This window comes from Phocoena sinus, chromosome 19, assembly GCF_008692025.1.
Source record: "Phocoena sinus isolate mPhoSin1 chromosome 19, mPhoSin1.pri, whole genome shotgun sequence".
NCBI lineage: Eukaryota > Metazoa > Chordata > Mammalia > Artiodactyla > Phocoenidae > Phocoena > Phocoena sinus.
Window position 1 is genome coordinate 23,819,034 of NC_045781.1, and position 26,775 is coordinate 23,845,808.

The 26,775-nt window shown below is 36.4% G+C and overlaps 1 protein-coding gene across 1 annotated transcript in view; it reads left to right on the forward strand.

Annotated features, from left to right (window-relative positions):
• LONP2 (lon peptidase 2, peroxisomal) overlaps positions 1-26,775 on the forward strand; it is a 99,648-nt gene that overhangs the window by 46,259 nt on the left and 26,614 nt on the right. The window contains exons 9-11 of the mRNA XM_032611791.1: positions 13,198-13,348; positions 15,205-15,331; positions 19,239-19,372. Coding sequence (XP_032467682.1) covers positions 13,198-13,348; positions 15,205-15,331; positions 19,239-19,372 — 412 coding nt within the window. The remainder of the gene's footprint in view (positions 1-13,197; positions 13,349-15,204; positions 15,332-19,238; positions 19,373-26,775) is intronic.

A 26,775-nucleotide genomic window follows, 5' to 3' on the forward strand; every position in this document is an offset into this window, starting at 1 on the left:
ACCTTCTTGTTTCATTATGTTTTATTAGTATTTCATATAATCAATTTTTAGATTACTTTTGACTCTGCCTGGAAGTCTGGATGTTCAGTAGGCTTTTCAAATATTGTACTAACTGGTATGTTGGGACTTTTTTTTTTTTTTTTTTTGCGGTACGCGGGCCTCTCACTGTTGTGGCCCCTCCCGTTGTGGAGCACAGGCTCTGGAGGCGCAGGCTCAGCGGCCATGGCTCACGGGCCCAGCCGCTCCGCGGCATGTGGGATCTTCCCGAACCGGGGCACGAACCCGTGACCCCTGCATCAGCAGGCGGACTCTCAACCACTGCGCCACCAGGGAAGCCCATGTTGGGACTTTTGACATCTGTGGTTTGGTTGTTTTCTGTGCCCTTTTTAAAAAAGGGTCCTAGTATTTTTCCTTTGAATTATGTCATTAACTGTATGGACAGTTTGTTAGATCAGAAGGCATGTATTCTGTTTTTTTAATACTACTTGTGATACCTTTCAGTTACAAATCACACATCTCTGTTTCTCTAAGTATCAACATCATAAATGAAATATATTGTCCCTCCCTTGTATAAAATGAAATAATTAATACACAGTAATCTGTCCCTTTCTCATCTCACTACCTAGTTACTTTAGAGGATTTAATTTTTTTACATTATGAATCTTTATCAGAAACTATTTTTAACTTTTATATTCTTTTTTTTAAATTAATAGCTTTTTTTAAAAAAAAAGCAGTTTAAAAAAAAAAAAAAGCAGTTTTAGGTTTACAGTACTATTAGAGTGGAAAGCACAAAGAGTCCCATATAACCTCTCACCCTCCCTCCCCCAGTTTCCCCTTAAAATTGATGAGTCGGTATTAATACATTATTTTAACTTAAGTCCATACTTTACATCGGGTTCACTTTGTGTTGTACATTGTATGGGTTTTGATGACTGTGTAAATGATATGTATCCACCATTACAGTATCAAAGAGTATAGTTTCATAGCCCTAAAAATTCCATGTGCCCCACTTACTCATTCCTCCCTCCCTCTCTCCAAGTCCCTGGCAATCACTGATCTGTCTCCATATTTTTTTCTGTTCCAGGAATGTCATATAGTTGGAATTACACAGTATATAGCCTTTTTAGGTTGGCTTCTTTCACTTAGTAGTATGCATTTAAGATTCTTCCATGTCTTTTTCTGGCTTGATAGTTCATTTCTTTTTATCACTGAATAACATTCTACTGTATGGATGTACAACAGTTTGTTTATCTTTTTATTGAAGGACATCTTAGTTATTTCTAGGTTTTGACAATTATGAATAAAGCTTTTGTAAACATTTGTGTACAGGTTTTTGTGTGGACGTAAGTTTTCAGTTCACTTGAGTAAATACCAGGGAGTGCAATTGCTGGGGTCATAAGGTAAAAAGCATGTTTGGTTTTGTAAAAAACTGTCAAACTGTCTTCCAAGTTGTGTGTACCATTTTGCATTCCCACCAGCAATGAATGAGAGTTCTTATTTCTCCACATCCTCACCACCATTTATTTGGTGTTGTCAGTGTTTTGGATTTTGGCCATTTTAATAAGTGTGTAGAGTGTCTTGTTTTTGTATTCTTTTTTGTAAACATATTTCCCACTTTTATTTTTTAAATAAATTTATTGACATATAATTCACAAACCATAAGATTCACCCCTTTAAATGCACAATTCTCTGGTTTTCTGTATATTGACAAGTTGTGCAGCCATGAACATTATCTAATTTTGGAACATTGTCTTTGCCCATGTACCATTAGCAGCCACTCTCCATACCCCACCACCACCAGAAGCCCCTGGAAACCACTCATCTTTCTGTCTCAGTGGATTTGCCTGTTTTGGATATTTCATATAAATAGAATCATACAATATGTGGCCTCTTGAGACTAGCTTGTTTCACTTATCATAATGTTTTCATGATTCCTCCATGTTGTGTGCATCAGAACTTCATTCCTTTTCATGGCTAAATAGTATTCTCTTATATGAATATATACCATATTTTGTTTATCATTGAGTGGTTGATGGGTGTTTGGATGGTTCCCACCTTTTGGTTATTCTGAATAATGTTGCTGTGATCATGCATGTACAAGTTTCTGTATAAACATAGGTTTTCAGTTCTCATTGTATGACTAGGAGTAGAATTGCTGGATCATATGAAAATTCTGTATTTAACATTTTGAGAAACTTACAAACTTTTTTCCAAAGCGGCTACACTATTTTACTATCTCACTAACAGTGTATGAGGGTTCCAGTTTCTCTGCATCCTCATCAACACTTGTAGTTGTCTGTCTTTTTTTATTTTAGCCATCCATTTGATTTAGTATGTGTGAAGTGATAGCTCATTGTGGTTTGATTTTCATTTCCCTAATTGCTAGTAATATTGAGCATTGTTTCATGTGTTTATTGGCTATTTGTATATCTTCTTTGTAGAAATATCTATTTAAATGATTTGCACATTTTTAATTGGGTATTTGTCTTTTTCTTGTTGAGTTCCTTATATATTCTGGATATAAATCCCTTGTGAGATACATCATTTGCAAATGTTTTCACCAGTTTTGTGGGCTTTCTTTCACTTTTTTGATGGTGTTCTTTGAGGCACAAAATGGTTTTAATTTTGATAAAGTCTAATTTATATGTATTTTTCTTTTGTTATTTTGGTTTTAATGTCATATCTAAGAAGTTATTGCCTAATCCAAGGTCATGAGGATTACTCCTACATTTTCTTATAAGAGTTTTACAGTTTTAGTTCTTATATTTAGATCTATAATCCATTTTGAATTAATGTCTGTATGTGGTGTGAGATGTCAGGATCCGCCTCATTCTTTCGCTTGTGGATATCCAGTTGTCACAAGCACCATTTGTTGACTTCTTTTTCCATGTAATGTTGCCCTTGTGGAAAATCAGTTGACTATAAGTGTAAGCGTTTATTTCTGGACTTCCAACTGTACCATTGATCCATATTTCTATCCTTATGCCAGTACCACACAATCTTGATTACTGTAATTTTGTAAAAATTATTGAAATTGGGAAGTGTGAACCCTCCTGTTCTTCTTTTGCAAGATTGCCTAGCCCTTCTGGGTCCTTTTTACTTCCATACAAGTTTTAAGATCAGCTTGTTACTTTCTACAAAAAAGCTAAATAGAATTTTGATAGGGATTCTGTTGAATCTATAGATCATTTTGGGGGATATTGCCATATTAATAATATTAATTCTTTGAATCCATGAACCGGGGGGGGGTCCTTCTGTTATTTAGATCTTCTTTAATTTCTTTCAACTTGGTTTTTGAGTATATGTCTTGCAATTCTTTTGTTAAATGTAAGTGTTTTATTCGTTTTGATACTATTGAAGAAAATAAATTGAATTATTTTCTTCAATTCTTTTTCAAATTGTTCATCGCTTATGTAAAGATATACAAATTGATTTTTGTATATCAGTCTTGTATTCTGCAATCTTTCAGAACTTGTTTATTAGTTCTAATGGTTTTTTTAGTAGATTCCTTAGAGTTTTCCCATGTACAAGATCATGTCATATGCAAATAGAGATACTTTTACTTTTTTCCAGTCTGGATGCCTTTCCCCCCGACCCCCAATTGCCCTGGCTAGAACCTTCAGTACAATGATGGATAGGAATGGCAAGATCTATTCAGATTTTCTATTACTTTTTGACAGATTACTTTCAATAGTTTATATCTTTCTAGAAATTTTCCCATTTCATTTAGATTATCAATTTTATTGGCATACAAGTTTGTTTATAGTATACTCTTAATTCTTTTTTATTTCTGTAAGGTTGATAGTAATGTGACCTGTGTCATTCCTGATTAGTAAGTTGAATGTCCTTGTTTTCCTTACTCAGTATGGCTAAATGTTTGTCAATTTTATTGAACTATTCAAAGAACCAACTTTTTGTTGATTTTTCTCAATTGTTTTTCTTGTCACAGTTTCATTTATTTAAGGATTATTCTCTAATCCTTCCTTCTGCTTGCTTTGTATTCAGTTTGTTCTTTTTCTACTTTCTAAAGATGGAAGGTTAGTTTATTGATTTGGAATTTTCTTTAGTATATGCATTTATAGCTATCAATATCTTTATATGCACTACTTTAGCTGCATCTCATAAGTTTTAGTAACTTATATTTTTGTTTTTATTCATCTCGGAATGTTTTCCAATTTCCCTTGTGATTTCTTTTTGATTTCCCTTGTAATTTAGGGGTTAATTTCATATTTTTGTGAATTTCCATATTTTTAAAAATTATTCATTTCTAATTTTATTGCATGGTGGTCAAAGATTATACTTTGTATGATTTCAGGCTTTTGAAATATAGATATTTATTTAATGGCTTGCTTATGGTCTACCCTGGAGAATGTTTGCATGTGCACTTGTGAAGAATATGTATACTGCTGCTGCTGTTGGATGGATTGCTCTCTAGGTGTTTGTTATGTCTAATTGGTTGATAGTACTATTCAGGTCTTCTATGTCCTTGCTGATCTTTTCCCAGTTTTACTTATTATTGAATATATAGATATATTTATTTATAATATATAGATTATCTCTATCCATGTATATCCATAGATATGATAGATATCTAGATATACTCATGTAAAGAGATTTATTGTAAGGAATTAACTCATGTAGTTATGGAGGCTGGGAAGTCCAGAATTTATAGTGTGGGCCAGCAGGCTTGAGACCCAAGGAGAGCTGATAGTGTAGATGAAGTTTGAAGGCAGTTTGCTGGAGAATTTCCTCTTGCTCAAGGAGGCCAATCTTTTTGTTCTTTTCAGACCTTCAGCTGTTTGGATGAAGCCCACCCACATTATGGAGGCAAACTTACCCAAGGTTCACTGATGTAAATATTAATTTCATCCAAAACACTCTCCAAGTTGATACATGAAATTAATCATTGCAATAGTATGTAAAAACTTAGTTTCAACAAGCCCTCCTTCCCTCAGCCCTCTTTTGTACCATTTTTCTCATAGAAAATACATCTCTATACACTGTAAGCTTATCAACACAGTAGTATATAGTTGATTCTCATTATTTGCAGTAGTTATGTTCTATAAAGTTACAGCAAACACTGAAGTAGCAAATACTGAATTATTGCTCCTTGAAGAAATACAGGGTTAGCTTCCTGCAAGCCAGTTTGTCATCAATCATTACATAACCTTGTTTTATTTGTGTTTCTGTTTAAAGTTGCCTTATTTATATATTTAATATATATTGTTGATTCATTAACATTAAACTCATGACCATAACCCTATAACTCACGCCTGAATGAAGCTATCTAACACACGTATTTTCTCCGTAAGGCACATCATGGCCTTCTTGCTCACAGGAACACTAGACAGTACTTCAGCACTGCCTTTGGGGCTTTTTAAAGAGCAGAATAGCTAACAAAAAACACAAAAATGCAAAAAACCTGGAACTAGATAGACTGCAAGGAGGATCTTTGCTTAGAATATGAGAATTAAAATAAGAAGGCAGAGCAGCATGTTTGACCTCAGCTGGAAATATGCACCTTGGGTGATGTGCTATACCATGTCTGCAAACGACTGCAGAAGCACTACAAGTATTAATTTTGGAGTTACAAATAAATTCTAGCAAGTAGGTGAATTTGCAAATATAAAATCCATGAATAATGAGGATCAGCTGTAATTATCGTTTAATGAAGTTTTTTGAATCAGATAAGAGAACATAAAAGTCACAAACAAAAATGCATTATATTGTCTTTTTAAAAAATTTTATTGGGGGGCTTCCCTGGTGGCGCAGTGGTTGAGAGTCCGCCTGCCGATGCAGGGTACACGAGTTCGTGCCCCGGTCCGGGAAGATCCCACATGCCGTGGAGCGGCTGGACCCGTGAGCCATGGCCGCTGGGCCTGCGCGTCCGGGGCCTGTGCTCTGCAACGGGAGAGGCCACAACAGTGAGAGGCCCGCGTACCACAAAAAAAAAAAAAAAAAAAAATTTATTGGGGGTATAGTTGATTTACAGTGTTGTGTTTCAGGTGTGCAGTATAGTGATTCAATTATACATGTATTCATTCTTTTTCAGATTCTTTTCCCATATAGGTTATTGCAGAATATTGAATATAGTTCCCTGTGCTATACAGTAGGTCCTTGTTGGTTATCTATTTTATATATAGTAGTGTATGTATGTTAATCCCAAGCTCCTAATTTATCCCTTCCCCCTTCCCATATACTGTTTTTTATATTTACTGATGTAATTACTTTTATTAGTGTTCTTTTTGTGTGTGTTTGGATACAGTTTAATGACCTTTCACTTCAGCTTTTAATATGTCTTATAGTGTGATCTGCTAGCTACAAATTGTTTCAGTGTTTTTTCTTTTTTTTAAATCTGGGAATGTCTTAATTTCTCCTTCATCTTTGAAAGATAGCTTTGTTGGATATACAGTTCTTGGTTGAGTCTTTTTTTCTTTCAATATGTCCTCTTACTGCTTTCCATCCTCATGGTTTCTAATGCAAAGTCAGTTCTTAATCTTATGGAGGGTCCCTTGCACTTAATGAAAACAGTATTTTCTCTTGTTGCTTTTAAGATTCTTTGTCTTTGTCTTTTGACAGTTTGGCTATGATGAGTGTAGGTATGAATCTCTGAGTTTACTTAGGGTTTGTTGAGCTTATTAGATGTGTCAATTAATGTTTTTTGGATATTCTTTATGCTCCTTTCTCTTTATCCTTTTCTTGGACTTCCAATATGAGTATGTTGGTAATATTTCTAATGTCCAGTAGGTCCCTGTGGCACTGTTCATTTCTTTGCTTTTTTCTTTCTATTCCTCAGATTGATTAATCTCAATTGACATATCTTCAAGTTCATTGATTCTTTCTTCTGCCAGCTAAAATTGCTAGTTAGCCCATCTAGTGAATTTTTCATTTAAGTTACTATATTTTTCAATCCTAAAATTTCTATTTGCTTCTTTTTTTATGATTCCTGTCTCTTTATTGATATTTTCTATCTGTTAGAACATTGTTTCCATAGTTTCCTATAGTTCTTCAGATGCAGTTTCCTTTAGTTTTGTTTTTTAATTGTAGTAAAATACACTTAACATAAAATTTGTCCTCTTAACCATTTTTAAGTGTACAGTTCAGTGGTGTTAGGTATATTCACTTTTTTGTGTGTGTGTGTGTGTGTGTGTTATGCGGGCCTCTCACTGCTGTGGCCTCTCCCGTTGTGGAGCACAGGCTCTGGACACGCAGGCTCAGCGACCATGGCTCACGGGCCTAGCCTAGCCGTTCTGCGGCATGTGGGATCCTCCCGGACCGGGACACGAACCCGTGTCCCCTGCATCGGCAGGCAGACTCTCAACCACTGCGCCACCAGGGAAGCCCTATTCACATTTTTATGTAACCAATCTCTAGAACTTTTCTGTCTTGCAACACTCTATACTCATGAAACAGTAACTCTCCATTTCTTCCTTCCTCAGTGCCTGGCAACTATCATTTTCCTTTCTGGTTTTTATAAGTTTGACTAATCTATTCATCTAATATAAGTGGAATCATACAGTACTTGTCTTTTTGTAACTGGTTTATTTCACTTCACATAATATCTTCAAAGTTCATCCGTGTTGTGGCATTAGTTTTTTTGAACATATATATAATAGCTGATTTTAAATCTTTGTCTAAGAAGTTTGACATCTGGGCTTCTTCAGGGACAATTTCTGTTCACTATTTTTTTTTTTTTCTTTTACTGATTTTAGGCCATAGTTTTGTATTTCTTCATGTGTCTCATAATTTCTTTGTTGAAACCGAACATATATAATGTTATAATTTTTAAATATATAATTAGATTTCCCCCTCCCTCAAGGATTTGTTGGTTTGTTGTTGTTATTTGGTTTGTTTTAGAGTTTTTCCTGGTCTCTTTCTGTAAAGTCTGTATTCTTTGTCATGGGTGGCCACTGAAGTTGCTGCTTGTTTAGTGGTCAGCTAGTGGTAGGACAGAGATTTCCTTAAGTGCCTGAATCAATAGGTCTCCCACTCTTCCAAGGGGCTCTGTGCTTCACTTTTGGGCAGAGTTTATAACTCTACCTTAGCCTTCGCTTCCTTCTTTTATACAGCTTCAGTGTCTGCCAGAGGTGAGCTTTGAAGCCTTTCTCAGATCTTTCCTGATCATATTTAGAGTCCTATACATATATATAACCTAGATTCCTAGGAATATTTCAGAGCTTTTCAAAAGCCTCTATGAATATCTCATCACCCAGATTTTTTTCTTTAAGTTTTTTGATCAGCCTCTTGTTAGTCTCAACTGGTAGCAGTGCCTCAGGCAGCTGCAGTGTTAAACAATTGCTGTCAGTTGTTTTTGACAAATGCCCTGAGTATAGGGCTGTTCACACAGAGTGTTCTCTGAGTCAGGTCAAATAAAGATAAATCCTGAGAATTGAGCCTTTCCAGGGAACTTTCAGACAGGTGGGTGACATTCTCTGGGGATGTGGCTTCTGGAGAGCTCTAATCTTATTCTGCCCCTTATAGGGGTTGCTAGGCAACTGGTTTTCACAGCTATTGTGGTTGTGAGGCTATTAGTTTTCAAGGCTACCATGAACTTGGGAGAAGAGGAGGGAGTAAAGCAAGTTAATAGACCATAAAGCTTGTTATATTTACTGAGATTCAGTTGTTTTTCTTGAATAAGAAAACGTTGCGGTGTGTGGGCTTCTTATTGAGGTGGCTTCTTTTGTTGTGGGGCACAGTCTGAATAAACAAGTTGTTGCAAGTTAATTTCTGGAATACTGAAAAAGTTGATTTTGACAACATTTGCTAGTTCTCATTGCTTTTATGGAGGAGCAGATTTTCAGACTTCCTTAGTCCCTCATTCTAAAAATGTGTACTCATACATTTATTTGAATTCTGGGCTTAAATGATTTCATTGCTTCTGATCCTTTTATTTTGATATATTTGTTGTTCAGATGGAATATATCTTCAGGTTACTTTTTTTTAAGGATTTGTTTATAGGTTATGTTTTGAGGCCCTTTATATTTGCTAATGTCTCTTTGTTGTCTGCACCAGTAATCCCCATATGTTTTGTTCACATATTCCATCAGTTAAAATTTTTGAAACTATATCTCTATAATATAAATACATATGTAATAAGGGTGTATTAGAATGCTAAGGCTGCCATAACAAAAATACCACAGATTGGGTGGCTTAAAAAAACAAGCATGTATTTTCTCACTGTTCTGAAAGCTAAAGTCCAAGATCAAGTTGTTGGCAGGTTTGATTTCTCCTGAGGTCTCCTCCTTGGCTTGCAGATGGCTGCCTTCTCAGTGTGTCCTCGCATGACCTTTTCTCTGTGCTTATGCATCCCTGGTCTCTCTCTTTCTTCTTATAAGGACACCAGTCATATTGGACAAGGGCCCCACCTTTATGGTCTCTTTTAACCTTGATTACCTCCTTAAAGGCCCTATTTCCAAATATAGTCACATTGAGGGGACACAGTTCAATCCATAACAAAGGATAAATATGTAATATAAACATAACATAAATGTACCATTGTACTAATGTTAGATACTTATATGTAAAACACACACAGAATAAATTTTTTAAAGTAATTATTTTTAGTGAAAACAATGTATTCTAATTAGATAATTGTTTTTATTTTATAATGTGGCTATCAAAGCTTATTCCAGAAGTAAAAGTGTCAACTCTTATCATTTTCTTGTTGTTCACATCTTTGCCTCTATTATCTTTAATGATACTTTGCAGGAATTTTTTTAATCACTCCATTCATCCATTTATATTCTGTAAAAACAGTTAATCAGGCACACATGGACTGCAGTTGTGCTATAATTACATTTAAAGCAGATGAGTGAGGGCCCCACACAGCCTGGTATGTTATAGGATTTCTACTCTTCTCTTAGAATATCTCATGTGTGTAACATGTATTCCAAGTAAGGGCATTACTTCATTTTGTATATTAAATATTTTAAAAAACAATTTCTTTCTAGTATTTATAGATACATAAAGATGAATATACGTACTCATATTTTCTACTTGCACTTTGGTGGGTTATTCTAAACATTCCACTTTGGTGACCACTGATCTAAACACAAAATACAGATGTAGTCACAATTGGGTAGTCAGTTCACAGGTGTTCACTTTGTTATCCTTTGTAACTTATGTGTTGTGGAATGTATTCTGTGTAATAAAATATTTTTAAAGCATTTTAAAGTAGTCATAAGTTTGCTTGAAAATTCTGTAGTTGTTATCCTAACATTCTGCCATTTATTATTGCACACGAGGAGTCTAAGGCTTTTCAATCTGTAGTGTTGAGTCTTCTAGAATATTTTCTTGGTTATTTCTTTAATTATATCTGATTTTACATTTGCTGAGACCTCTTCTTTAGTTAATATCAATTATCTGTGAATTAGATATCTTTATTTTTTCCATATATTTCCCCTACATAGCTTTACTGCCTTTTTCTGCTGTGCTCTGGACATTTTTCTCAACTTTGTCATCATCACTGATTTAATTTCTATAGTATTTGTATGTGGCTTCCAGAGTTGATTTTAGTTACTTTATTTTACTTTATTTATTTATTTTTACTTTTTGTTGTGGAAAATATCAACCATAACAAAAGTTGATAAAATAGGATAATGAACCATAAAACTTATAACCTACCTTTAACAATTACCATCTCATGACCAATCTTATTTCATCTATTCCTACCCATTCTCCCTCATCCCACTCCTATTTATTTTGAATCAAATTCCAGACATCGTATCTTTTCATAAATATTTTAGCATCTATGCCTAAAAGATATAGATTTTTAAAAAGTGTCACCATACTATCATACTTAAAGATGACAGTTGCCACATCATGTGTAATAAGTGGAGTATGTTCCTGGATTGCCTACAAACATCTGTAGTTCTTCTTTTGCCAGAAACTTACTGAAGAAAAATTCTCAGCATACACCTCTTCCCAGAGTTTATCCCACCTCTGACTTCACGTCCCTAAGAATAAAATGTCATATCACAGCTGTTTCCATTCCTAGTCATACTCCGTAGGTAGGAATTACAGTTTCAGGTTTATGTAGAAATACCTTTTAATCAGGAGAAGAGAAAAAACAGCTCTGGTCATTCTTGGAATCTGCTCTTTTATGTGGATGAATTGGAAGGCCATGGAAGCCCTGACTCTGAAGTTTGGGGGAAAAGTAGAGGTTTGATGGCTAGAAAGTTCTGACTGTAATTCTTGTCCCTCCATGAACTCACCAGTTTACCTTAAGGTTTCATCTGAGTAGTGGTTGCTAGAAATGATTTTTATCTGGCAGACTAATGATTAGTATTTCTGATGTTGTTTAAACTCTACATATCTTTTTGTATTTTCCTAAACAAAAGACGGAGGTAGGCAAATTGAGCATCACTGATTTTCTGTCCTCATAACCTAGGTATCCTGTAATATACTTTAAAAGACCTCAGTCATAACTCAGGAACCTTGCTTTATTAATTTTTCTACTTTTTAAAACCTCAGTGTCTTTTGTTTTATGAATTCATTTATTTTTTATTTATTTACTTTTGGCTGCATTGGGTTTTTGTTGCTGTGCACAAGCTTTCTCTAGCTGTGGCGAGCGTGGGCTACTCTTCGTTGCGGTGCGTGGGCTTCTTATTGAGGTGGCTTCTTTTGTTGCAGGGCACAGTCTCTAGGTGCACGGGCTTCAGTAGTTGTGGCATGCGGGCTCAGTAGTTGTGGCTCACGGGCTCTAGAGTGCACGCTCGGTAGTTGTGGCCCCTGGGCTTAGTTGCTCCACGGCCTGTGGGATCTTCCTGGACCAGGGCTTGAACCTGTGTCCCCTGCATTGGCAGGCAGATTCTTCAGCACTGCACCACCAGGGATGTCCCAAAACCTCAGTGTCTTAAAATTTTAAGGGAAAAAAAATTACTTCACTTTAACAGTAACATATCTAACATGTATGTATTAAATTTAATTATAGCCATTAAATGACAGATTTTTATTTAACTAGACAGTGGGTTTAACTAAGATTGCCATACATAGATAAACAGTTTTCAGGTAGTTGGTAGACAGTAATATTACACTTAACCAATTTATGCTGAACATGATTAGAATTGTCTTTGATGACTTGAAAGTAACATTTTTATAACATTAAACATTATTAAGTCTTGTGAAAATAGGAATAGTAGAACTTTCTAGGAATTGTATTCTAGATACACACTGAGTTGCCAATAACAATGAATGTTTAACAAAAGTTAAACATTCAAGAGTTTTCAAGAGTAAAGGGCTTCGAATTAACTTGTGGATATATTTAAAAACAAGTAAAACTTTAGAAAGGGAATCAGAAGCAAGAAAAAGATAGTTATATAATAAAATTGTGAGTGGTAAGTATTTTAGTCATTTTGCTTCCTTTTTGCCTGTGCATGTCAACCCTATTTATATCTATACTAACCTAGTCTAAGTGAAAGTGGTAATATGTTGAAGGTTAGAACATGTGGAAGCCACTCATTGCCTTCTTTTAAGTCCAGTGTAGGCCTCTTCACTGCGCGTGCCTATGACTTGGAGCATTTGAGCAGTAATCTAAGAAGATATATTCTCCTTAACATACAATTGTTCAACGTTTTAAGAACCTAATTGGTAAATTATCTCATTTATCCAACTAAAATATTTTTAAGAGATAGTAATATTTTGCTCATTATAAACAAAAAGGTTTTACTTTTTAAAAAACTGTTAGGGGAATTTCCTGGCGGTCCAGTGGTTAGGACTCCGTGCTTTCACTTCAGGGGGCGTGGGTTTGATCCCTGGTCAGGGAACTTAAGATCCCACATGCTGTGATGCAACCAAAAGAAAAAAAAACCTGTTAAAGACTTTCTGATAATGTTTGAGGAGGAATATACTAATTATTATTTTACCAGTTACCTAAGAATTTCAAAATGCTGTACAGATTTACTTAATATTCCCATAGCAGGTAAGAGAGGGTGTGTTACCAAGAGGGAAACTTGTTCTGCAGGATTGATAACTTATTTATGGCCACACAGTGAGTCATTAGTAGATTTGAGAACAGCTTGAATGGCTAATTTTTCCTTCTTTGTGCTTACATATGTTCAAAAAATTTTAGTTTTAGTTTTTAGTGTTATCCCCATATTTCCCAAACTAACTGTATTGAGCAGAAATATCATGTTTTAATTTATACAGCTTTCTTTTGGAACTACTGAATCTGTTTAAATGTTTATTGTTCTCCCACAGGTGTTGGATCCTGAACAAAACCATAACTTCACAGATCATTATCTAAATGTGGCCTTTGACCTTTCCCAAGTTCTTTTTATAGCTACTGCCAACACCACTGCTACTATTCCACCTGCTTTGTTGGACAGAATGGAGATCATTCAGGTGCCAGGTACTTGATTTGTAAACAAAATCATTATTTTGTTAAATAATGATTGTTAAATAATGATTTTGATCAATAAAAAGCTATTTCTTGCTTTTCTGAGCATAACTCTTTAAAACTGGTCAAGCTGTGGAGTTTTGAGTAAAAAGTTGATTTGCCAGTGTATGATCTTCAGAAGTTCGGAATCTGGCATATAAACCAGCTTTTATATATTGTAGATTCAAAGTCTACAAAATTTTGCAAAATTTTGTTTGTTTTAACCACGACAGACAAGAGTGTATGTACATTGTATACAGCATAACACTTTCAGTTTTAACTTAGCATAAAAGAATGATCATTTTTATGCAAAACAAGATATTCTTCTTTGAAGCAATTTCTAAAATTATAGATAAAAATAATTTCTTTTTTTAAAAGTCAGTGTCTAAAACACAAAAATAGGTCTTTACATTCCCAGTGTAGCTTCCTGTCTATCAGATTTTGAAGTTTTTACCATCTCTTGGAAAGTAATCATTTATTCTTGTTAAGAAATACGTCCTAAAACTTTCTCTTTATTACAGCTGGCCTCATTTTTATATAAAAGTACAGAGTGCTTTTAAATTCTTCTTCTTTATAGTTGAATCTGCCAAGTAGTTATATACTTTTTTTTTTTTTTTTACCATGTCTTCTCCTTCACTGGAGTGTGTAAAAAAAAGTCCTTTAGTTATTAACACTAAATAAATCCCAGTGTTTTCACCTTATTTAAATTCCTCAGAATTATTTTTCCCTAGAAGAGATCAAATGTCAGTGGGTATCTTTTAAAATAAAAATAGAGTATAATCTAAATATATATTTCATATTAAACTGAAATATATTTTCACTCTCCAGTAAATGATAATTGGATTTCTTAGTTATCTGCGAACACTGCAGGTCTCTGTATTTAATTTTAAAATATGGTGGAGAATTTTAAACTTGCTTTGTGCAAGCAAGTTTAAAATAAGTAATGGGATCCAGTTGCCTGGAAACTCCAAATCAAAATCCATAAGATATACTAACGTGAAGTGAAATAATCAGGGCAGCTGCTGCAGAGGTGGACATATGATGCCACCTTCTTCTGCATTTTTGGTTATCCTATCTTCTAGCATTTCTGATGTTTTTAATTGCCTTTTTCTACTCAAAAGATGCCTTGTCAGTTCATCTTTTTAATTTTTGCTTGTTAAATGGAAAGGGGCAATTATTGTGGGGGACATTTGTTTTAAAGACAAAGTAAATTTATACTCGTTGAGGCTTTTAAGTAGATAAGACCACGAAGTCTTTTAAATATATAAATTATATGTATAATTCCAACATGTAAAGAATAAAACTTTTATAGGGAAGTCTTAGTTTCTGTTTTGTTTGTTGCTAAAGTTTATAGTCGGAGTTCTGGAAATAGCTCCTTTGCAGCTCTTCCCTTGAAGTCTTAATTGAGGTCTCTGTTGTTGCTGCTGTCAGTTTTTTCAATTATGTGTCAAATTATGCTAAAGAAAAGGGATATATTATTTTCCTATTAAATAATAAAAACTCACATTTGAGTTAAGGAGGTAATTATCTCTAAGTTAATGAAACTGAGATTTTTTTTCTCTTCTTTGAGAGATATATCATTAATCAGAAGACTTTTCAAACACTGTGCTTACTTAGTAAGTGCTTATTTTGTTTGTGAAAAAGTTGGAAATTTTAACAATTATTGATTGGAGATTAAATTTCTTTATTCTGATTGTAATCTTAGTTGAAGTCATACTTAAATTCATTCTAAATCCAAGATCCATTGCATCTGTGTTGGATTTATTAATGAAGCATGGCACTGTGGAAGCAATGTGAATAATCACAAAGCAAAATCGCTTCTTTTCCAGGGTATACACAAGAGGAAAAGATAGAGATTGCCCACAGACACTTGATCCCAAAGCAACTGGAACAGCATGGGCTGACTCCTCAGCAGATTCAGATCCCTCAGGTTACTACTCTCGACATCATCACCAGGTTAGTCAGCCGTCCTGAGGCTTCAGTCATGTTCAAATCTGAAAACGAGATTCCTATTTCACTGGCAACTCACAGCATCCATTTCTCTCTCTCCAGCAGATTCCCAGCAAGCATTTCCATAACTATTGATTTACACAGGGCTCTGTATTAGGCAGAAATTCACAGGGAAGGCATTTAGAGTATCTTCATAGATAACTAAGGACTTCAGTTGAGCCATAATTTCAACTTTTCCACTGTTGCAATATAAGGGATTAATTTGATAAATTTAAAAACATGGAAAATATTGAGACACCTTTTATGTCCCAGGATCTTGAAACTTGAATTCTCCTGAGAGTGAGATGGTACTTTCAGACATCAGTTTTAAGTTATTCAGATTTTCTTTTCTTGTCTTTGAGAGATTTTTAAAAAATCCTTAGTGTTTTCATCTTCAGAATTAACACCAGAACAACAGAGAAGGTATTTTCCCAAGTTAGCTACCAAGTGGTTAAGCCCATGGCAAGCAGCACATAAATTATCTGAGTTGAGTATTGCTGAGTCTGATTTATAGATTGCATGTTTGAATGGAAAATATATCCTGTTGAGAACTTCTATCTACAATAGCCTCTCACAGTTTTCCTGGCTCAGTATTGCAGGTCTGTTGCATCATCTGGCAAATTGTGTCAGGCTGCCAGGACTCCTCATGCAGCCCGTTCCCAGTAACCACTGTTTTTTCAAAAGAAGTGAAGTCTCCCTCTGTTTTGAACTTTGACTTAGAGTTTGGCCAGTCAGGCTGCTTTTTGATCTAAGCCAGCCTTCTTAAGGAAGTCTATTTGGAAGTCTGTTTAAATTTACTTATGAAACAAGTAAGACTCAATCTGACCTAGGAGTTCCTTTTCTTAACTTGTGATTTATTGTGTGGATAATGCCAGGGGAAATAAAGAAGGTGATTTCTGCGCCAGAGTCTTCCAAAAATATCATTATTCCAGATAATACCTCTCATGTCTTTGGGTAACTTTCAACAAGTCACTTAACCTTTTTGATAGCTTCCCCATCTGTAAAATATGAGTGATAGAGAAAAATATCCATTCATAGCTTATCTGGAGCTAAATACTAATGACTTGAAGAATAATCACTATTTGTATTTCCCAGTTGTTGCCTGGAGAATTATTTCTTTTTTATATACTTGTTAGCTCGAAACATCAGCTATTAAAAGCTGTGAACATTAGGAAATTTCTCTGAGCAGTTTTAATTTTTATAAAAACAGGACAGGTATTTGCTACTCCAGGCAAGTTTTGGGTATTTAGTGAGTTACCCAACTTTTAGGACATAGGCTTTCATCTTTCATGTGTTTTTCGTCTTTTCCTGTGTCGTAGTCATAGACCCATAGTGTTTGGGAGGAGGGGAGGAGGTCTTAGCAGTCATCTAGCCCTCCTTACCTCCCAGGGTGACTAGACTGCTTGAGTTACAGTGCTTGCTGCAGACCACTCCTTGGTGAGTAAATATAATTGCTATAAAAGAGTTTATATTCACCTCCCTATAGTTTTCCCATTCTGCCCTATATGTACACCTAGAATCTAATTCCTCCCTTGTACAGCCTTTCTGGTATTAAAAAAAAATGCTGTCAGGTCCACATCCCATAAATGTTCTCTTCTTCAGGCTAAATATTCCTATTCTCTTTTTTTTTTTTTAATTTTTTTTACATCTTTATTAGAGTATAATTGCTTTACAATGGTGTGTTAGTTTCTGCTTTATAACAAAGTGAATCAGTTATACATATACATATGTTCCCATATCTCTTCCCTCTTGTGTCTCCCTCCCTCCCACCCTCCCTATCCCACCCCTCCAGGCAGTCACAAAGCACCGAGCTGATCTCCTGTCCTATTCTCTTTACCATTCCTCTTGACCCACTTTCAAGACTTTTCACCTTCCTGATCAGTCTTCTTCTGAAAGATTTCTGTGATGTCAATGTCTCTTTTAAAATAAATACCCAGAGCAGAACTCAGTGTTTCAGACATAGCCTAAACAGTTCACGGTGTAAGAAGACCACTGATTTTCTTATTCTGACTGTATTATTTTATGACTGTCTCAAGATTCTTAGCTTTTTTTTTTTTTTTTTTTGCGGTACGTGGGCCTCTCACTGTTGTGGCCTCTCCCGTTGCGGAGCACAGGCTCCGGACGCGCAGGCTCAGCGGCCATGGCTCACGGGCCCAGCTGCTCCGCGGCATGTGGGATCTTCCCGGACCGGGGCACGAACCCATGTGCCCTGCATCGGCAGGTGGACTCTCAACCACTGTGCCACCAGGGAAGCCCGAGATTCTTAGCTTTTTTAGGTTATCCTCTTGCCTATTGCACATATAGTTACCCAACACCTTTAGTTCTTTGAATTTCTGCTGCGCTTGGTCTATCTAATTCCGTCTTTATAGGGTTGAATTTTTTAAAGCCCAGATGTAGATGTTTATAATTATGTATATTTTAATATACATGTTAGTTTCAGCTACCATTGCAGCAAATTGATTTTTTTTTCATCTTATCATCCAGTACGTTAGTTTTATGTCCTCTGAAAATTAGCATCTTCATGATCATCTAGTCATGGTTAGGAAACATTAACCAGTTCTTATTTGACATTGGTGATTCTTCCATTTTTGGTTTAAAATTACTAAACCAAACCAGCAGTTGTGTCTACGTTCCTCCAGTCTCTGTTAATATTATACTGTCTGTATTAGTTCCTAGCCCACGATTGTTCCAAACACCTAAAAAAGTTTTTTTTCCTTGTTGTTGATGTCCTTATTATTTTTGGCAAGCTCCAGTTTATTCTGAACTTCCTGGTACCATTTCTGCATGTTCAGACCATCCCTCTGTAAGCATCTTCAGGCCCTTCTCTTTCATCTTTTGTCCAAACCCTTTCATCTGAGCTCATCAAATAGTTGTCTAGGAAGCTACATTGGGTTTTTGTTTTTGTTTTTACATGTTGGTTTGTTTATTTTTAAAGTGCCTCCCTATTTTCTTTCTTACTGAAATTACATGCATTTGTATAATATGGACTTTATTCCTTTATCTTCCTATTCCTTTGATTGAAATTAGTTTTTACTTTAGAGTGTTTAGCCAAGAATTTTATTTGTCCTTTCTCAGAACTTAAAAAATCTGCTTCCCCAGAGTCTTGAATATATGTCTGGCTGCCTAATCAAATCCAATTTTTCAGATAAAACTGCATTCTCTAGCTGATGCTGTCCATTCAAACTCATCCAGAGCTGGGTGGCCAAAAATGATTGTACTGTATAAAGGATGATGAAGTGGCTTATGGAATTTGAGTCTAACATATATGTTTTTTAAGACAGCTCTGCTTAACCACATTTAGAAACTTTTCCACTATATCACAATGCTTGCATCATTAGCATATTTCTTTCTTTAGAAGTCTCTACAATGAAAAGACACTAAATAGAGGTAATTAGCACAGTTCCAGGTAAAGACTAGATTTCTGTCTCCAATTATTTTTGCTTTAGTTTGGAAAAAAAATTATTTTTCTGATTCTTTCAGCAATGTTTCATGTATAATAAATTTATCAGAATTTTCTTAAATCGACAGATTTTAAGAAAGCACTTACACATATCATCAAGGAGTAAATCATGTTTTATGTGCTGCTAAATTTACTTTGGTGCTATAAATTGAAGAACCAATAAAATAATTCACTTTTAATTATAGCATAATGGTCCAAGATATTCTATATAAAAGGAAAAGTTGTAGCTGGAAATACTCTGAATATTTAAGAAATAAGAATACAGAGGAATTTTTAAAGGTGAGGCAGTTAGTACTCAGGAAACTGTAATAAACTTGTAAATGTACACTTCCTTTAGGATAGTTGTTAATCACATGACTTCTATTTTTACAGGTGGTGTTTAGCCAAAAATAAAATATTTTTCTTTGATGACAGGTACACCAGAGAGGCAGGGGTTCGCTCTCTGGACAGGAAGCTGGGGGCCATTTGCCGAGCTGTTGCTGTGAAGGTGGCAGAGGGACAGCACAGAGAGGCCAGGTTGGACCGTCCTGATGTGGCTGAGGGAGAAGGTCTGTGACTTTGATCTGGTGCCTACAGGCTTGGTGGCTAGGGGTAAATGGCAAAAAAAGTTGGATGTGGAGGGATAGTGTGGGGTGGTCCTTGGAGCAATGGCACATATTTCTCCACTGGTAAATGCATCCACTGAGTAAGTAAAACTTAATGGTTGATGTATTTTATCAAGAGGATTCTTTTCTACAAATAATACAGAGTTTTAGCAGGAATGATACTTAGTATTAATGCTTTAGGGATATTTTTTCTCCAACTTTGTAATGATGGTACACTTTATGTTTGGGTTCTGGCGTTCTCATTTTTCCTTCTGATCCAGATTGTTAAGTCATTCAATATTTATAGCATAGAAAGTTGCTACAACAGTAAAAAGAAAAAAGAAAAGAGAAAAAAAAAGATCCAAGCTGTCCAGGTACTGCAAGGGCAGATCTTTGTTCTCTGGAATAGCTTCATGTGTAATATTTGTTTTTCTCACACATTTTCTTTGATAGATACACATTTAAGATGTAATTTAAACTATTTTTTCTTTGAAAAAGAATTGTGGAGGTGGTGACAAGGAAAAAAAGGGAAGGAGTCTATTCCTCAAGTTAATGACATGTGGACATTTCCTTCGGTGCCCAGTTAAAATGTCGTAACTTCTTGCCCCAGGCCATGCTGCTGCGTAGTTGCCAAAATTTGCTTTCACACACATGACTTGAGTCGTAGAGAATCTCTTTATTCTTTCATAGGAGAGACTTATTAGATGTTCTACCATTTCCGTAGGTCTTTCTAGAAAGGACTTTGATGAATATGGCTGAAGAACCATATCACAAACCATATAATTTGTGGTAAGCTCAGCAGAACAGATGCAGTTAAACATCTTCCCTGCTTCTCCTTCTGTTGCTAAGCGCAGTACATTCAACCGCAGTATCATCCAAAGAGTAGACTTTCCCAAATCCTCCTCTTCCTCACATGTGTTGCACCCCTGCTCGCACTGTGCCTAGAACCTCGCTGGTTCATTTCTCCAGAGAGTGAACCTCCCACCTTCTGTTGAATTGGGGAGGGGGGGTGGCCCTTGTTATGTGGAGTAGGAGAGGGATCTTAAACCCATAATTATTTCTTACAGAGACTTAAAAAACTTGTTGTCTTTAGTCCCACTTCTCACCCATCTTTTCAGGAGTACCTCAAATTCCTGAGCCTTTGTGGATAACCACCGCACCCCCACCCTCACAGACATTAAAGTTTCCACATTTCCTAGCCTGCTAAGTGTTTATTACTTCTTGCCCATCTACTTGCACTTATCCAAAATGTTGTCAACATCTCTTTTCTTCTTTCTTACTCTTTTTGTTCTTGTGGGTTTATTCTTTTTGTTTGTTTGTTTCTTGTCATTTTAATAGGATTTGGAGAGGAAGTTTAAAGATAAACACATGTTCAGACCACCATTTTCAGAAATCTGAATTTTTAAAAAGTACCCTAGGTGAGTGATAGCCTATTAAGAATTGTGTCACTCGGTGTAGCTGACAGTGACAGTGTAGAACTAATGTTTTTTTTTTTAATCTTTTTTCCCTTTCTAAATATATGGGCTAGATCCTCATGAGTTTCCCCTTTTTATTCTTAGAACACTCCCTTCGTGCTGTGGCCTCTGGCACCCGAGCCTGTGTCCTTTTGTTCTTGTCTGTGATATAATAGAAGGGCAGAGAGTGAAATGAGTTTATCTGGTTAACACATTTTGAAAATTGTGTTTAGGATTTAGACAGTTTATTTTGGAATTTATAATAACACATACAGAGGGGTTTGATGTGAAGAGAAGCGTTCCATAGTTATACAGTGCTTATATACATCCATTAGCATATTTCTAGTAACGTCTGTGACCACATTAGCTATTTAAAGGTAACCCAGAAATACTCAGGAACTTGTTCAGCTCGTGAACCGTGTGAGAACATCCAGTGTTTCATGGTAACATTTATTTGGTTTTTTTTTTTTTTTAAATCCATGATTCACAGAACAAATCGTAAAAGATAACATAGTTAAGCAGACTTGGGTGGTTAAGATATTACCTAGGACACCCATATGAATAAATAATTAGGACAAGTACGTGTCTCTTGAGAGGATGATTTTGACTGTAGTTCTTATTAGAGATACATGGACTCCAAGCTGGGTCTTACATTGTAAGATACCCTGGAGTATGTAGGTAACTCTCCTCCAGATTTTAGTAAAATAATTATAAGGTATCCTGAATTGATGTTTACGACCTCAACCAAGCCAAGAGAAAAATTTCTACAAAAAAAAAGTCTCTATTGGGTTCTCATGCCACAAAGTTCAAATGCAGCTAGCTTAGTAACTGAAAGTTGCTCATTAAGAAATGAATTACATAAAATTAGAGTCTAAAATAGAAGTTGTTTTAGAAATTTCAAGTAATGCAGTGAGGGAACTATTTTTAATGTTAAAAGTATTGCTGGACCTAGAGTTGCTGCCAGGAAGAAAAGTAATTTCAGGCCACAAGCTTTAAAGACAGGCAGAAACCTCAGCATATCGAACAGACTTTCTGGAGTAGGCCCAGAAATACTGGTCTGTGAACAGTTGTCTTTGTGTTTGTGGGGTCTTAACTGTCAGAACAAATAACAGAGTTTAAAAGGCGGGTGAGATTTCCAATTGATTTGTGTTAGAGGAGGAATATTTTTGGTTTCGGTCACTTCCCTATGAAGTATGGGAATTATTTTATAAAAGCAGCACTGCCTATGTTTTTCTGTATGTTATTAGTGTGTTCTGAATTGCCCTTTTCCTTTCTGGGATATTAGGTTGAAAGATAAAAGTTTGCGGCTAAAGTTTTATTCTGCTTTTGCCTGCCTTTAGCCAAGGACACACATGTTCCATGTATTCAGTTTTGCAGATTTGGATGTTTCTCCCTAAAGCGTTAGGCATATGTCCATTTGTTCAGTCACTCATGTACCATATATGTCCAGTTAATATCTAGTGAGATATTTTCATCAAAAATTATCCTCAGCAAAGAAAGATTCACTTTATAACCAATCTTTATAAAGTTTCTCAGAATATGGAGCACTCTCAGTTATTTTTGAAAAATACGGTATTCATTGGAGAAGCTACATTAAACTTAATGTACCTCAAGATGTTAGTTTCTTAACTGTTCTCATCGAAGTCACCTGAAAAATTGCTTAGAAAAAAAGAGACAAAATTAATGGGTTTAGCAGTTATTCATGAAGTGTGTTAGATGTTATTATGAATAAGCCTTTTAAATGTCACTTAAAGCAATATGTATGTAGTTATGTTATGGAGATCTTAGATAAACACTTAAAGGAAAAATGAATTAAACTAGCTGACTTATGGTAAGTGGGGGTGGGTACTTCGGATGAAATTTCCAGTGGCAGCATCAAACACAGTTTCAAGAATGGCTGCATCTCATTTAGTCTTGATACCTGGTAGTGTAAATCCTCCAGGTTTGTTTTTCTCCAGGATTGCCTTGGCTATTGTAGGTCCGTCAAATATCTGTGTTAATTTTAGAATCAGCTTGTCAATCTCTACCAATAGATAAGTAAATAAATAAATAACACCTTCTGATATTTTGATTGTGATTGCGTTGAATCTGTAAATTAGTTTGGGGAGGATTGACAATTTGATATCAAGTGTTCAAGTTCATGACTAGCTTCATTTATTTGTCTTAATAAATGTTTTTAAGTGTTTTAATAGTTTTCAGTGGTGAGCTTTTGCATATTTTTCTTTAGATATTGAATATATTCCTAGTTAATTGATCCTTGTATGTGTGTGTTATGTGTGTGTATCATTATAAATAGTATTTTTAATTTTCTAGTTTTTTTGGTTGCTAGTATATGGGAATACTACATTGACTTGTATCCAGCAAACTTGCCAAATTGACTTATTAATTCTTACTGTAGACTCTTCTGGATTTTCTACATATACCATCAGTTATCACAAATGCAAATAATGTCGGTTTTTACTTTTTCCTTTCTGATCATTATACCTTTTATTTCGGTTCTTTCCTAATGAACTAGCAGGGACCTCCAGGAAGGTGTTGAATAGAAATAGTGACGATAGACAAAGGAGGTAGAAAAAATGCCTATGAAGAATTACCAGTCTCTGTAGCCTTTGTTTCGTACCTTTGGGTGACTTGATTGACTATTATAAAATCTTAGTTGAGTAGGATTCTCAGCAGCTGTCTGGTTTGACCCTGATTTGATTCATAAGTCCCTTCACAGAATTCCCCAATAAACACTAAGCCTTGCCTATTTGACTCTGTTAACAGACACATCATTATAAACTTAGCTGTCTACTTCCCAGTCCATAAGAAAACAGAAGCTGTAGATTGGAAAAAGGGCTAAGTGGTTGGGTGGTATGAATCACAAGCATTAGGATTTGATGTCAGTGAAAACATGCCTATCCTCTCATGATAGATGCCCTGGGCCCCCACTGGCCACAAAACATTGGGCTGGCTAGACCACAAATCTAACTCTAGGAGTTTCTCTAGTTCAGTCTGGGTCCCAGTTTGACTGAATTGCATTTCGACATGTATTGTTTCTCTGATATGTTTGCCTTATGTAGGACAGTGAAATCAACCTAATGTAGTGGAAACAGGCAGATATAATATCCTTAATTTTTGGTGTATCCTTTCCAGACTTCACAGTTAAAAATGCATCAAAATAAAATATTCAAAGTTTACAGCACTATTCTCCTCCTTCATTAGCTTAATTTTCGTGGGTCACCACACTCTTGGCTGTCAGCAAGAGTATGCCGGCTGGAGGAGAGGTATCCTGCCTGCCACTTTAGCAAGTCTGCTCATTGCTGGAGCGGGGCGGGGGGCAGATGCTGAGAGGAGAGCCGCATTCTGATGGGCCTTCCTCACTTTACATCCCACTCATTTGCTAGGGTAGCTTTTTCCTTAGCCTTTCTTGGGTCCTTTTCTCCGGAGGAATCATCTTCTGTCGGGCTGCATTCAGGGCTCTTTGTTGTGGCTTCCTGCCATTGACTTCTCAGACCCTCGGCATGCTTTACGATGGTTATTTTAAGCATGAATCCTTTGTAACGAAAACAGGAAGCTGTTCCTGCAGGAGAAACAAGTGGTTTTGATCCTTTCAGCTCTTTTGTTTTTTCCTACAGTCATGGCCAAATCTGAAGCATATCCATTCTCTTGTCTAATGTCATGAATTTCTTATGTTAATGGAAAATACTATATATAATGTTTTCAGGAAGTAACCTCTGAGCTTTGTGTAACTTTTTGCTAAATTCTTTTGTCTTTGACTTCTTGGAACAGTCTTCTAACTGTTGCAGGATCTGTCCCTTTAGCTATTGGATTTTACATTATTCAATGCTGTGTAACAAATTACCCCAAAACTTAGTAAATCAGTTAGCAAGCGTTTATCATCTCACTGTGTCTGTGGGTCAGGGATCCAGGAGCAGTTTAGCTGGGTAGTTGTGAGGTTCTGGTCAAGCTGTCAGCCAACTGGAGGTTCAGCTCAGGGCGGATCTGCCTCCAGGCTCACTGATATGGCTGTTAGCTGAAAAGGGTTCCGAGACCCACCCAATTCCACTGTGTATGTGGAGGCTTCCCCACACCAACAAGCAATTCTGGGATGCCAGCTGGGTGTCTAAGAATTCAACTCAATTCTGACACCTACCTAGAGACAGCATCCGATTCCACAGGCAAAGGACTCAGTCTCACAAGACTGCCCTCCACTAGAGGCAGGTCATACACTAGGGTCATTCCCTGTACTTTGGACTGACTGGCTCAAATTGGAGTTTCCCACGACCCCCTCCTTGGGCTTAATTTGCTAGAACGTGTCACCAAACTCAGGAGATGCCCCCCTTTACCCACTAGATTACCAATTTATTATAAAAGGATATTAAAGGATACGAATCAGCTACATAGGGTGAGGTTCGGAACAAAGGAGACCATGTCGTCGTGGAGCCTGGGGCCTGGCACCCTGGCACAGGGAAGCTCTCCAAAAATGGACCAAAAAGCTGTCCTTTGGGGGTTTTATGGAGACTTTGTTACTTGGTCATGATTGACTAGATTGTTGGCCAGTGGCGACTGATTCAACCTCAGACCCTTCCCCCCTCCCCAGGTACCAGTGGGTGGGACAGAAAGTTTCAACCCTCTAATCTCCTGGCAACCAGCACCCATCCTAGGTGCCCCTAAAAGTCACCTCATTCACATAACAAAAGACAGCTTTATCACTGTCAACACTTATGATATTCTAAAGGCTTTGGGAACTGTGAGCCTGGATGATGGGCAGATACAGATGAGAAACACTTCTTAAAATCACAATATTTCATAGCAACATGGGTTCCTTGCTGACTGTTGGCCAGATGTTGAGGTTCTCGTCACTTAGTCCTCTTCCTAGGCTCAGGACACGGCTGTTGGCTTCCCCAGAGAGTGTGCTGTGCAAAAGGGAGAAACAGAGAGCCTAAGACAGAAGCTGCAGGCTTTTATAATCCTCACTTCTGCCACATTCCGTTCGTCATACAGACCAACCCTGTGAGAGATGGCACTCCATGGGAGTAGGGATCATTGGGGACCATCTTGAAGGCTGGCTCTCACAGATCTTTTTTTTTTTACTTATTTTAAAGAAGGTTATTATACATTTCGTTTCTATTAATACAACCCCCATTCCTGAAGATTGAAATAGTTTGTTTAGGGTTTTAAAGAAGACCTGTGGTTTGGGTTGTTAACAGAGAGTGGAAATTTCTGTGCTGCAGGAACAGTTAAGAATAGCTGTATAGGGCTTCCCTGGTGGCGCAGTGGTTGAGAGTCCGCCTGCCGATGCAGGGGACACGGGTTCGTGCCCCGGTACGGGAAGATCCCACATGCCGCGGAGTGGCTGGGCCCGTGAGCCATGGCCGCTGAGCCTGCGCGTCCGGAGCCTGTGCTCCGCAACGGGCGAAGCCACAGCGGTGAGAGGCCTGTGTACCGCAAAAAAAAAAAAAAAAAAAAAAAAAAAAAGAATAGCTGTATAACTCTGTTGGCTGGACCTTCAGGGGAGAAAAGCTTAATAAGACCCACAAGCAAATGAATGATTCTTTAGTAACAACGGAAGCAACCTTTACTTGTCAGCTTTTAATGTGGATTTTGTTGATATTGTTCTTGTTTGTTTTGTTTTGTTTGAGGACATAAAAACTTTGTTAGCTGTTTTTAATAAAGTGAGGCTAATTGAGTCGTTTCTTATTACTTGGTTCCAGTTACATATAAAAATCCTCAAACATTTTAACCCAAATCCCATATCTTCCTTTCTGGCTAGAGTTAGAACAAAAAAGAGAGAGTAATTTGTATGTTTGCCTCTGAACCCAAAAACCACAGACCAGATGCTTGGGCTGTTTATTTTAAATTGTTATAATAATACTCAGAAGTCAGATTTTTAGTTTCTGAAGAAACGCCTACGTCTGATGTTAAGAGGTC